Below are 12,683 nucleotides of genomic sequence, written 5' to 3'. Positions count from 1 at the left end.
GCTTGTATTCTACTTGTTTTTTGGCTGTTGAATGACTTTAGGGACCGATTTTTTAAGGGTATAAAGATGCCTAACTCCAAATACCTTTAAAAATCTGGCCGCAAGCCTGGAGGCTGATCAGGATGGCACTAACGTTCAACTGAAATGTAAACACAGAAATAAAAAGGAGGAGAAAAGACTATTTAATGAGCTGTCTCCTTAGACTATTGAGTGATTACTTCTTGCAGCCTTGGTTTCCATGGGAATATCTGTTTATGTTTACAGTTATTAAGAGCATCCATCTCTTTGACCTTGTTAAAGTGTGTCTACACTTTGGGTATTTTCATCACTCAGAAGGATTTCAGAAAGTATACGAGTTTGAATTGTAATTATACCAGTACACTCAAAGTGCAGGTGCAATATTTGGTTAACGTAAATTTATTAAACCAGTTTGCGCTGCATCGTCATTTTTCTGTAGGCCATTAGATGGCACCAGAGACTGTTTGAATAGGATCTGTGTTAACTTGAATTAAATTATGTATTGCAAATAATAATTATTGCAAGTTCAGACTTTTTTTCGTTGGAAAATCCTTTGCAAACAGACTTTGATTTTCACAAATCTGGTGCTAGCAGAAATTGTTTGGAAAACAGATCTTGTGAACCATGAAGAACTATATGAACTCTTTGTTTTGAGTAGTGCTGGTGTCTGATGGGAAGCTTAAGTCACATGCTTCTGCCCTTGACTGGATAACTGAAAGATTTTATACAATGATGTAACCAAAAAAAAAGTTTGAATGCTCTTGCCTGAATACATATGTTCACAAACAAATTTGGAATTTCATATGTGGCCTGGTCTTGCATCATTAGACTCATCAGTCGGAGCAGGATCACACCCATACAGACAACTAAGGGGAGATATGATTGAGGTTTATATAATCATGACTGGTCTAGGGAGGGTAGATAAGGAAGTGTTGTTTACTGCTTCTCGTAACACAAGAACTAGGGGTCACCAAATGAAATTAATAGGCAGCAGGTTTAAAACAAATAAAAGGAAGTATTTCTTCACACAGTGTACAGTCAACCTGTGGAACTCCTTGCCAGAGGATGTTGTGAAGGCCAAGACCATAACAGGGTTCAAAAAAGAACTAGATAAATTCATGTATGATAGAACCATCAATGGCTATTAGCCAGGCTGGACAGGAATGGTGTCCCTAGCCTCTGTTTGCCAGAAGCTGTGAATGAGCAACAGAGAATAGATCGCTTGATGATTCCCTGTTCTGTTCATTCCCTCTGTCACACCTGGCACTGGTCACTGTCGGAAGACAGGATACTGGGTTGGATGGACCCTTGGTCTGACCTAATAGGGCCGTTCCTATGTTCTTGTAGAGGACTGCCATTTCTCTAGTAACTATATGCCATTCACTTAAATGAATCCAAATATCACGAATGCGTCCATACTGATTGGCTTTTCAGAATTCAAAGTAAAGGTGAATTCCTGCTGCATGGTATTCCACCAGCACGAACATACAGGAATGTTATGAAGAGGAAGGACAGCAGTAAATGAATCCCAGTGGTCAGTAACAATAGCGTACAAAATAATGTGCTGATATTGCAGCAGGGAAGGGAAACTCTATGAACACAAGAAGTTAATGGTACACATGGCCAAGAACAGCTGTAGAATCCACATCACCGGTGATACACAAGTCTAGCCTATGTTCACCCATCTTTTAGAGACAGAATAGAAATAATGACATTAGTCCGATAATCCTCCAGGCAGATGGAATAGATCATTGATCAACCGTTATTTCTGATGTCTCATTTCAGACTATCTGGACAATAAATGTACACCAGAGAGAATATTCTTTCCCCTGAATTTACCAAGTTGTAACATTATTTTATGATGGCAGTTTATATGTAAACATTATCTACGAGGGAGAGTAACCATCTTTATATTTGAAAATATATTTGGGATCAGCTTAGCAAGACAAGTGCCTTTTCACAGGGAATATCCTGAGCCATAGCCACTAATAACTCCCCCACCCCGCAAAAAATCTCTCTTCTAGGACAGAAGGAATGTGATTGTTCATATTTTCAACATGAGTCCTCTAGCTCTAGATACCAAGCAGAAGTGGCAATGGTAGCAGTTTAGCTGAAGAAGATTCTTTCTCTCATTCATTTGTCCTTGTTCCAAAGCATATTTCATTCATTGGAGGGTCTTAACGTCGGTGGCCACTGAATCAGGCCCTTTATAAAGATGGAGTCTGTGGCCATATTCTGATAACCCTAATGGAGGTTAGGGTTATCTGCTTTCAGGTAAAGGGGTGGGTTCAAAGTTCAATTCAGCTCATAGTCACTTCAGATGAAAAATCCATTCAGTTTTCAATGTGGAATAAGAGATTCTTGACATCATCCCTCTGCATGGAATGTGTTCAAATGCCTTTGTCAAAGAACAAAGCTGACTTTTATCAGCCTCGCTGACGAGATAACTTTAATTTATTTTTCACTTTTTATCCTCGTATTGCTTTGCGACAGGGAGAAACTGGGCCAAAGGGAGAGAAAGGAGATCGAGGAAACAGCGGGGAACCCGTAAGTGCACGACAGTATTCCTTCAGAAATGGCTTTGAGCCTCTCCCTGCCCCCTAGCTAACAGAACATGGGTGGATGTCATATTCCCTTTGACAGGGGCCCTGACTCCCTGCTCCAGGGGTGACCTGGTGATAAGCAGAGGGCTGGTGGGGAGTTCTAGGTAGGGTTTAGCTGATGTTTATATGTATATATATAGTTCATTTTAATAAAGTTCTTTCCGATGATTTTGCCCTTCAAAATTACACAGAGTTAGTCTATGGAACTGCAGGTTTTTGTTATTGTGACCCATTGTTCTTCTGCAGCAGTGGCTGGGTATGCTCAAGAGGATTGGGCATCGTCTCCATCATGTCGGAAATGAACCTGAGCTGTTGCTAGCCCTGGACATATAAAATCCTTCCCTTCCCCAGAGTGGGGAAAATGAGCCAAACCAACATGTGCCAAGGAGAATAAATGAGTTGTTTCCCACCTCTCCTTCCTTTGCAGGGACTGCCTGGTGTCCCAGGTGAAATGGGGCTGCCAGGACCTCCAGGACCACAGGTAAGCAACATTGACTCCCCTCCCTGGAATGACCAGATAGATAAGGGGTGCTGACTCCACACAGTCCCTCCCGCTTGATGCTGAATGTCGGATTCTCCTCTCACACTGCTGTAACTCCATTGACCTCTGTGGCATTAGGTATCCCTCATTAACCCCAGAGCAAAGGAGAAGAGAGTCGAGCCCTAAGTGTGACATGCTATCTCTGCACTGCTCTGCAAGCAGGAGCTCTGAGACAGCTCTCCAAAGCATGCCTGCCAAGAGCTGAGTGTACTGCATTTCTGCTGCCCCCCGGGGCTAATGAATGAGTGATTGTGATTACAGCGCATGAGCAAGGAATTCCAGGGCAGTATTCAGATTCAAGACACTTTCTGAATTCTCCTTGGGTTATGTGAAATGGGTACGTAGTTTTAGTCCAATTGCCACTGAAAAATTTTCTGGACGGCAAAAAAACACCATTGCAAGTGAGCTCTGATCATCGCTCCTGTTGACCATCTCATCAGAAAGGGCAAAGATTCAATGGGCACTGAGGTACCACTCTCTCCCCTAGACAGGGTCCCTCCAGCATAGGGCTGAAGTATGGTTGTAGGGCAGCGTGGGAGAAGATGGCAGTGCTTGTTCTGTGCCTATCCTGCAGATAGAAATTAGCTGATGCTTGGACTGCCAGTCTTGGGCTGTCTGAAACAAACACTACCATGAACTTAACAAAAAAAGGAGAAGAAGAAAATGGGTTTCAGAGCAGTGGCAGGCTCAGCAATGGCAAGAAAACAGGAGCTACAATGCCTCTGAATTCTCTGCTCATGAAAATCCACCGTGGGACAAAGTAAGTCCCATGTAAACGATCAACGTAGACTTTCGTGGCTCATCGGGCCAAAGAAGGCCCTTTGCATAGGAATTCATCCTTAGTGGGCTATTATTGTTCATATAGTTACACCCAGCAAGTCAGGGGTGAATTTCCCCCTGTGGAAAGAGACCATTGCAGCTTAGTTAGGATATAGGTGGTGCATACGCCGGGGATGACCCTATATGTGGGCATGAATTTCACCCTCTCTGTGAACATCCACAAATCCCAGCATCCAGTGCTGAATAGCAGCCTCCATTTAAGTCCCTTTTCTTTCTGTCCAGGGTGCGAAAGGACAGGAAGGAGCCAGAGGAGAGCCAGGAGTCCGTGGAGAGACTGTGAGTAATTGCTTCACTTAGGGCACATCTTGCAATGAGAACACACATGAAGGGCTTCACAAGTAGCTGCTTTACAGACTAACAATCTCAAGCAGATCCTGTGCAGTGTACTCTCTGACCAGCAGCTAGGACAAAAGCTGCTGCTCTGGGCGAACAGAAATTCAAACCACTCAGCTGCACCCAATGGATTGCTGCTCCAATCTACTGAATGGATGCGGTTCCAGAATGCCCATTTTTTGTTTGAGAAATCTGATTCTCAGATGAAAGTCCCTCCTTTCCAGGCAAGACACTAGCCATGCTCATTAGTGTACTAGGATGGCATTCAGGCACAGGCTACCATCTGGTGCTGAGCGCTCGTACCTCATTGAGAGCCACCACTTGTTTTTGATCTTGGTTAGCTTTCTGCTTCTCCTCCGGCCTGATCAATTCAGTATTTTTTATAAAGGAGACTCATTATCATAAATCCACCACACATACTTGTGTGTGTGTGCGGGGGTGGGGGGGGAAGAGGGAGGAATATTCTCTGAGGCTGATCTGATCTAGCTTCTGCATACTAGAGAGCGGTAATACTCAGATCCCAAATTACCCCCGAAGAGGAAGAGGAAGTGCTGAACAGAGCACAAGGAATTAGAGGAATGGTTTTGGGGAGCCTTAGATCTGGAGAAGGCCAGATATCAGAAAATGGCTTTGCATTGATAATCACTGTCCTGCCAACCCAGTTATGGCATGTTGCTTCCATGACTACTCTTCCATTGAAGTCCATCAGGCTCCTTATAGGCCTTCTCTAAACTGGTGGTAGTGTGTAGGGTAGGCGTAGCTAAATGCCGCAGTGAAAAGCAGGCTGTGTCCACACGACGGTCTGTAGCTACTCACAGCGGTGAAAGGCTCTGGCAGTGGGGAGGCAGTGGAGAGCTGCTGGAGCCTTTCCCCATTGTTTCCCTGCACCAGAGCCTTTCCCCACAGCTGGAGACTTTCCCTACAGTGGAGAAAAGCTCGAGCAGTGAGGAACTGCCTGAGTCTTTCCCCACTGCCTCCCCCTGCTAGAGCGTTTCCCTGCAGCAGGAAGAGGCTCTAGCAGTGAGACAGCACACTGCTAAACATAGAAGTGTAGCTTGGGGGTGCACTACATGGGTATGTAGAGAGCTGTGTAGGGTACATGCCCAGAGGTTCTGGTGTGTCTTTACTAATACCTCATCTACACTGCTGTTTGTACCCACGCTGGGGGAGCATGCAGTGTATGTGCTCTACATCGCTGTAAGCATAGACGTAGCCTCAGTAATACTAATAATAATGCTGTATAATACCCAGTAGTAAAGTTGTATAATACCTAGCCCTCTTACGGCATTTTTCATCCATAGATCTCACAGCGCTTTACAATCAGGTCGTATCATTGTGTGCCTGATCCAAAGCCCACTGAAAGCAATGTGAGTCTTCCCATTGACTTCATTAGCCTGTGGGTCAGACCCTGTAACTGGCTTCAGGATTGGGTCATTAACTGATAAATGAACGTAAGAGTTAGAAGTGCATCTGACGGTTCCTTGTGGATAGAAGCCTTTGTGTTCTTGTGCTGCCGGTTCAGAATACTCACCAGCTGAACTATTGACCTCACTAAATATACAAAAATGCAGGGAAAGGATGGAATTGTCTGAGAAGACTATTTTGTTGCCCTGGATCCTATATTTTTGTCATAAATCAACATCATTTCATCTGACCTGATAATATATATTTTATTCTCAGTGCTATATATTTTTTTCCAAGCTGATGAAGTAGCTGATCTGGATTTAGGATTGATCATGGCAATAGACAATTTTGAAATTCCCAAGGGATGTCTTAATTTGTTTTGTACCATTGCATCCTTATTCAGATTGTAAGATCTTTGAGGCAAGTGTTCTCTTTTACCTATACACTTGTACAGCGCCTAGCAAAATGTGGACTCCAATCTCATTTAAAACTTCTAGCTCCTATGGTAATACAGATAAGAAACAATATTTTTTTTTATTTTGTTTTCTTACAACAGGGTGCTCCTGGATCTGTTGGGCCCCCAGGTCCACAAGGCTTGCCAGGAAATGTGGTATGTATTCATCCATGGATTTGTTCCCCATCTGTGCCCTGCCACATTTCTTTTACTCGGTTTCCTTGGTTTCCATTGTTACCCGGGGTTTCAGGCACTTTACTGGTTTGCCAAAATCTCCCCCTCCACCATTTCCCAGGGTCTACTGCTGTTGTTTGTTACAGGTAGTTTCATTACAGCCTGCTACTCTCTTTGAGAGACTCAGTAGACATGGACATCTTGGGAGTGGTCTATTCAACAGGACAATCTCACTGTCAGGCACTGCTTCTCAGGCAGGCTGAGTGGTTGGAGCAGTGGACGTCAGGTTGGGACTGGGCCAAGGGTGCAGCTGGAATTGAACCAGGGACAGGACAGGATCAGAACTGAGATCAGAGTCTGCAGTCAAGCCAGAATCAGAACCGTAGCCACTGTCCAGGTGCAAGCCAGGGGCTGAAGCTGGATAGTCAGAGTCCAGGGACAAGCAAAGTCAGTACTTTGTAGCCACTGTCCAGATACAGGCCAAAGATCGAAGCTGGATAGTCAGAGTCTGAGGGTTCAGGGATGGTCAGGAAGTGGAGACAAGGCCAGAGCAGGGCAAGGACAAGACTGGAACGGGGCTCGGGCCAGGACAGGGCAGGAACAGGAACAGGGTCAAGACAAATGAAGGCTGGGAGTCTCAAGTGTCTGATACACTGTGCAGCAGCAGCAGGAGGAGGGTTCCTGGCCAGGTAGTGTGTTGCACAGACTTATCTGCAGCTCTGATGGGGTTGGGGAAATACCTGAGCTTGGGGGTCACCTAACAGAGGCTTTGTTCAGGAAGTGGCTGCTGCCACCGCATGCCTGGAGGCTTAATCACTGCCGGCTCTGTGGGAAGGGTAAGTCAGTGCAGCCAAACTGTTGCCACATGCCGGAGTGATAACTCCCTGTTGGAAGGGCACAGTTGAGGCTCTGGGGATGGATGGTGCAAGCCCACCCACATCTAAAGCCCCCCCCCCACCTAAGGGGAGGAGCCCCTGGACCCAGGCACCAATAAGATTTCAGGGGACAACAAATGTAAAAACAGGGACGGGAGTGGGGGTCACTGGTTGAAAAGGGATCCAGAGGGGGACACTGAGCAAAGAACCCTGGACAGGGTCCACTGCTCCTAGAAGGCATCCAGGGAGCCAGTGGACGTGGTCCAGGGGAACTCTGCCCAGAGATGTGACTTGAGGGAGGATGAGAAGTAGGCCCCACAGTTGTGGAGCACCTCCCCATCCAGCTTCCTCCTCCTGATCTGGAGGATGGCCACTTTGGCCAGTGCCAGGACGAGGTTGACAATGAGGTCTCGTGATTTCATGGGGCACAGATGGGGTGTGCATAGATCAGGAGGTGTGGGGAAAAGTGCAGCCAGAACTTAGGGAGAAGATTTTTGAGGAACCGGAAGATGGGCTGCAACCTGGTGCATTCAATATAGATGTGCGCCAGGGTCTCCCTCTTGCTTCAGAAGAGACGTGTCTGAGGAGGTGGTGAACCGCGCCTAGTACATGCCCATGATCACGGCTCTGTGAAGGAGCCACCAATTAATATCCTAGGTGAGCCATGAAACCAGGGTGGAATATGGACTGGCCCACCGGTGTCCTCACCCACCACAGGCAGTAGGAAGTCCCACCACTTGGCGTCAGAGCAGGACACAAGCATGAGGAAGTGAAGAGTGTGGAGCATGAACGCATAGAGATGTTACCTAGGCACAGTTCATAGGAGGTCCATCTTCATGTCTTGCAGCTGGTTCAGATGGTGAGTAGGGGGTGGCTGAGGAGGCTCACCAGGCAGGGGCCCAGTGCCAAGGTCTAGAGGGCCAGGGGTGGGTGGGGAGCAGCCTCCCAAAGGACGTGCTCAAAGAAAGTGAGAGAGGCAGGTGCTAAGGCCACCCTCACCTTCTGCAGTATATGCCAGGGGATGTGAGGGGTGGAGAGCACCAAGTGCCAGCCTAGCACTAGGGGATCCCCCAATCTCTCTATTCATGGTCCAGGAGGTCTCTGATCCTGGTGGTACCAGCCAGGACCAACCTCTGCTGCACTGAGGGAGACTCCACCACCTGCACACAAAGATGGAGGTTGTACAGCAGGGGCCCCATGAGGAGGTCCCCCACCTCATCAGCTGCCACAGACCTGGTCGCTAAGACTAGCTTCCAGGCCCTGGTAAAAAACCGGCAGCTCAGAACAGTCTCACAGGAGATTCCTCAGATGGAGGTAGAAGAGCTACCAATTGTATCAGAGCCCTCGGAGGTAGCAGAGGAAGGCGTGCACCAGCGCACTCCATGCCAGACTGCCAGCACCATAGAGGAGTCTCTGCAGGACCTGGAGGTGGAAGTCATGGACCTGACTGTGGAGGCAGAGCAGGTCCTGCCCAGCCTCCTCCAGAGGGAGGTTCAGGACTCCCGCAGAGACCCAGTGCAGCCCTGGCCAGAAGAACTCCACGATTTAGTTCTGGAGGCAGGCCAGCGTTCCCAGGGGCAGGCTCAGGGTGTTGAGCCAGTGCCAGAGCATGGACAGGACCAGCTGGTTAAGCCCCAGTACCCTTCCGCACAGGGAAAGGCACTGGAGCAGTCCTGTCCACTCCTCAACCACTCAGCCACCCTGGTCTCCAGATCATGATAATTCTCCAGTGGGGAGGGATCGGTGGCAAAAAGTTAGACACACAGATAGAGCAGCTGGCTCATGCTCCCCCAGATGGGATGGAGCACAGGAGGAAGGGAGCTCTCCTGCCACCCATCCCTGACTAGCAGGCCAGAGCTCTTGACTCAGTTGACCCAGGTGGAGGAGGCCACTGAATAAATGGCTTGTCAGGCCTCCACCTGGACCAGGTCACCCAGGTCCTGGACCACAAGGAGCATGTCATTGTCGTATGCCAACAGGACCAGCCACTGTTGAAAGGGAGCAGAGAGAGCAGCCCTAGTTTGGCTGCAGGTTTGCCTCATGCTCACCAGCATTGTACCAACAAGGATGCACTGAACTGTGATTTGTGTCCTCACCAAACTGCCTAATGCTTGATTTGCCACCATTTGTCCCAAGAGAAACATTTTTCTTTTTCTTTCTTTCTCTCTTTCTTGTTGAAACTAGAATCAGTTCAAAGATTTAAGGATTGATACACTCAGATCCCATTTTCGCTAGAATACCATGTAATCACTTCAGGTCCAATTGTTTAACCTTTACTCAAATGAGTAGGGCCATTGAAATTAGGTTTGCACGATTGAGCCTTTCATGTTTGCATGTAACTCTTTGGCTAGATTCTGCTCTCACTTCCACCAGTGTAAATCTAGAATAATTTCACTGAAGTACCTGGTGTTACTCCAGTTTTACTCCTTTGTAAGTGAATACAGGGTTTGAACTTTTAAGTGCAACATGCACGGGGCATTAGCTGTGCAGATGAGATCTACAGAAGAGCAGTGTGATGTGATAGGTGCTAATAGACAATCCAAGTAACTGTCTGCTAGTTATCTCTGCTATTTCTAATTAAATTGTTCTATTAACATAGTGAAGATACTTTACATATTCATGAGCTTGGCTAAAGGAAGCTGAAGTGGGAAAATAATATTTGTGTTGATACTGTCTTCTAACTTGCAATCAGAACAACAGATACAAGCCAAAAGAATGGGCTAAAGTACTAACTGATGCTGGAATAACTCCAAATAATTGCAGGGCTCAATGATGAACTCAAACAGAGACTTCCCCTGGCCTTACTGGTGGGGTTTAGTTCATTCCACAACCTCCCAAAAGCATCTGTCTTGAAAGACCCAGTTCACAAGCCTTGTCCTTGTTTTAGCTTGGGAGAAAGGGAAGGAGAAAGGAATGTTATGTTGTTTGGTTTGGAGGTAAATCACCAATGGGTCTAAACTATAAAGAATCAAAGAAGTTTGACATCATCCTATCTGCCTATAATTTAAAGGGAATGAAAACGGAAATGCAGGGGTAAAATGACCATTGAGTTAATCCCAGGAGTGTGTTGAATTTCCCCATTATACTGACTATTGGGGGCATCAGACAAAAATAAACCCGATGAGACTTTTGGTTGTAATGAGGCTTTCTAGTATCTCTGCTCTGCACAGTTATGTTTTCTGAGTTCTTTTAAGCAAACCAGGAAGTGCCAGGAGGATTTTACAGAGGGGGGAAATGTATTTTGGTTGGGGGAGGAGTGGTGTACAAAACTGGGGCTAACTCAATTTTCACTTTAGCTTTGCAGTTCATTCTTACATTGAAAATAACCTTTTCAGGCAGCTGATTCACATCTCTTCTAATTCATTGTTCTCAGGATTACAAGTTGTCTGTACTGGGAAGAGGGAGTGTCATAAACCAAAATGTAAAAAATTGCCCCAAATCCACACGATGTACAGTACAGTACATCTGTCTATCTCATTTCCTTTAGAATCAAATACCACCTCAAATAACGGTTTTAAACAGGAGCATTCTTCTTCTCCACAGGGTGTACCTGGAGACGCTGGCCAACCTGGAAAGGATGGACAAAAGGGTGAAAAGGTCCATCAATTCTTTCATGTCTGTCACATAAATGTGTATCTGGAATTGCAGCCCTCTGAACTGTGACCAGGATTAATAGATTTTAAAGCCAGAAGGGATGATTAGCTCATCTAATCTGGCATTTTGTGTAACGCAGGCCAGAGAATTGCACTTGGTTATCCCTGTATAAACTACCTAGCAGTACTAATAGGACAGGAGCTCTTGAAGTGAAAAAGCCACCTTAGCTTTTTTATTAGATACAGTGGTGTCATTGGCTTGAAAACACATCTGCACCGTGATGATTGTGCCAGGATTTTGGGGGATTCTATTCTGTTTGTTTCTCTCTTGATAATTATGGTTAAATCTGTAAATCTCCAGCTGTAAGCAAAACCTTCTGGCTCCAGTTAAGCAAGCTGGGGCTTCCGCTTTCACATCAAGCTCTTTTAATTGTATAGTTCCCTTATCCTTCCAGCCCACCCTCACCTCCATTTGTCTGTCTCGTCCGACTGTTATGTGCTGCCTGATACCTGGACTGTAAGCTCTCGTTATTACTTTCCTGTACCAAGCCTAACATGATGGAGTCCTGGTCCTTGATTGAGGCTCCATAATAGAAATAATTAACAGTTATATCGACCTTAACTACACACAATAGAAGGATAACAATGCAAAATATAGACAAGTCCCACTATATCAACCCCTCCCACCAAATCACCATCCATCTTCTGAGTACTCACCAGATCCCTCGATCTACTTAAAACCCAAATGTTCCTTGAATTAAATGCGCCTTGTAGTATGTTTCCAAAGTTAGCAGGCTGGAGTCACAATGAGAGAGCAAAGAAAAGGGTGTTCTAGAATTAAGAACGCCTCACTGATGGAAAAGGGAGGAAAGAGTGTTCTAGAGTTGAAGACCCCTTACAAGGAACATCGTGCCACTCTTCCTTTCTCTCCACCTATTAAAACAGTGGGCTAGTAACTCAAGCTCTTCTGCCTAGTATAACTGCATCAATATTACACAGAAGGGAGGAGACTTTAACATAGCCAAGCCCCAAACCATTTAGGGCTAAAGTTTTCATTTAAAGAGGGAAATGCCAATACTCTAATGAGAGCATTTGATATAAAGGCCAAGATGCATCATCACATTCTTATAGTAGAATAAAACAGGGCTTCCTGTGACACTGAGGAATGTTCTGCCTGTAAAAGTTAAAGACAAAATCCCTGGACATTTTTATCCTCATGGGATATCTGGTCCAGAAATGGACCTTAGCTCTCAATTCAGATGCATCATTGTAATGTCTTCTACAGGGTGACCCAGGACAGGAAGGAAAACCAGGACTACCTGGGCTCGCAGGTGAGCCTGGCCCTGCTGGAATACCTGGCTTACCAGGGAAGGGTAAAGATGGAGAACGGGTAAGTCCTCTTAGCACACTCTGCACCCAATTAGAATCAGTTCCTACAGGAGGTAAAATGGAACAGGCTCAGCAGAAGCAATGTATCAAATATAACTGCATAATATTGCAGTGCAGCATTATATTATCATCCCCTGACAGCAGGCCACCCTTTGAGTGGATGCGGTTGCCAACAGCACCTGCAGCAAGCTTGCTTGCCTCCAACATTGCACTATCATGTGTTCTGTCCATATCTACCCCCTCTGCCCATGTGCCAGCCTCACAGGTGGGCAGTCTCTCTCCCTTTCTCTCTCTCTCTCTCTCTGTCCTAATTACTATTTCAGTAGTTATCCACAATGAAACAGCTTCAACAGGAGAGATTGAGGGAGCCCCACAACTGAATATCCCATAGCTCAGTGGTTAAAGCACTCTCTTGAGAGGTGAGAGATTCCCCCACCCCAATTCCAGTCCTGTCTCCAT

At 46.1% G+C, this 12,683-nt stretch overlaps 1 protein-coding gene across 5 annotated transcripts in view; it reads left to right on the top strand.

Annotated features, from left to right (window-relative positions):
* Positions 1-12,683, top strand: part of COL22A1 (collagen type XXII alpha 1 chain) — a 372,600-nt gene that overhangs the window by 270,635 nt on the left and 89,282 nt on the right. For all 5 annotated transcript variants that reach the window (XM_050940514.1, XM_050940513.1, XM_050940511.1 and 2 more), the window contains exons 33-38: positions 2,512-2,565; positions 3,049-3,102; positions 4,225-4,278; positions 6,296-6,349; positions 10,786-10,839; positions 12,121-12,225. In XM_050940514.1, the coding sequence (XP_050796471.1) occupies positions 2,512-2,565; positions 3,049-3,102; positions 4,225-4,278; positions 6,296-6,349; positions 10,786-10,839; positions 12,121-12,225 (375 nt within the window). The remainder of the gene's footprint in view (positions 1-2,511; positions 2,566-3,048; positions 3,103-4,224; positions 4,279-6,295; positions 6,350-10,785; positions 10,840-12,120; positions 12,226-12,683) is intronic.

Source organism: Gopherus flavomarginatus, chromosome 2 (assembly GCF_025201925.1).
Source record: "Gopherus flavomarginatus isolate rGopFla2 chromosome 2, rGopFla2.mat.asm, whole genome shotgun sequence".
NCBI lineage: Eukaryota > Metazoa > Chordata > Testudines > Testudinidae > Gopherus > Gopherus flavomarginatus.
The sequence above is the reverse complement of the archived record's forward strand: the minus strand, read 5'-3'. Positions and strand labels throughout refer to the sequence as shown.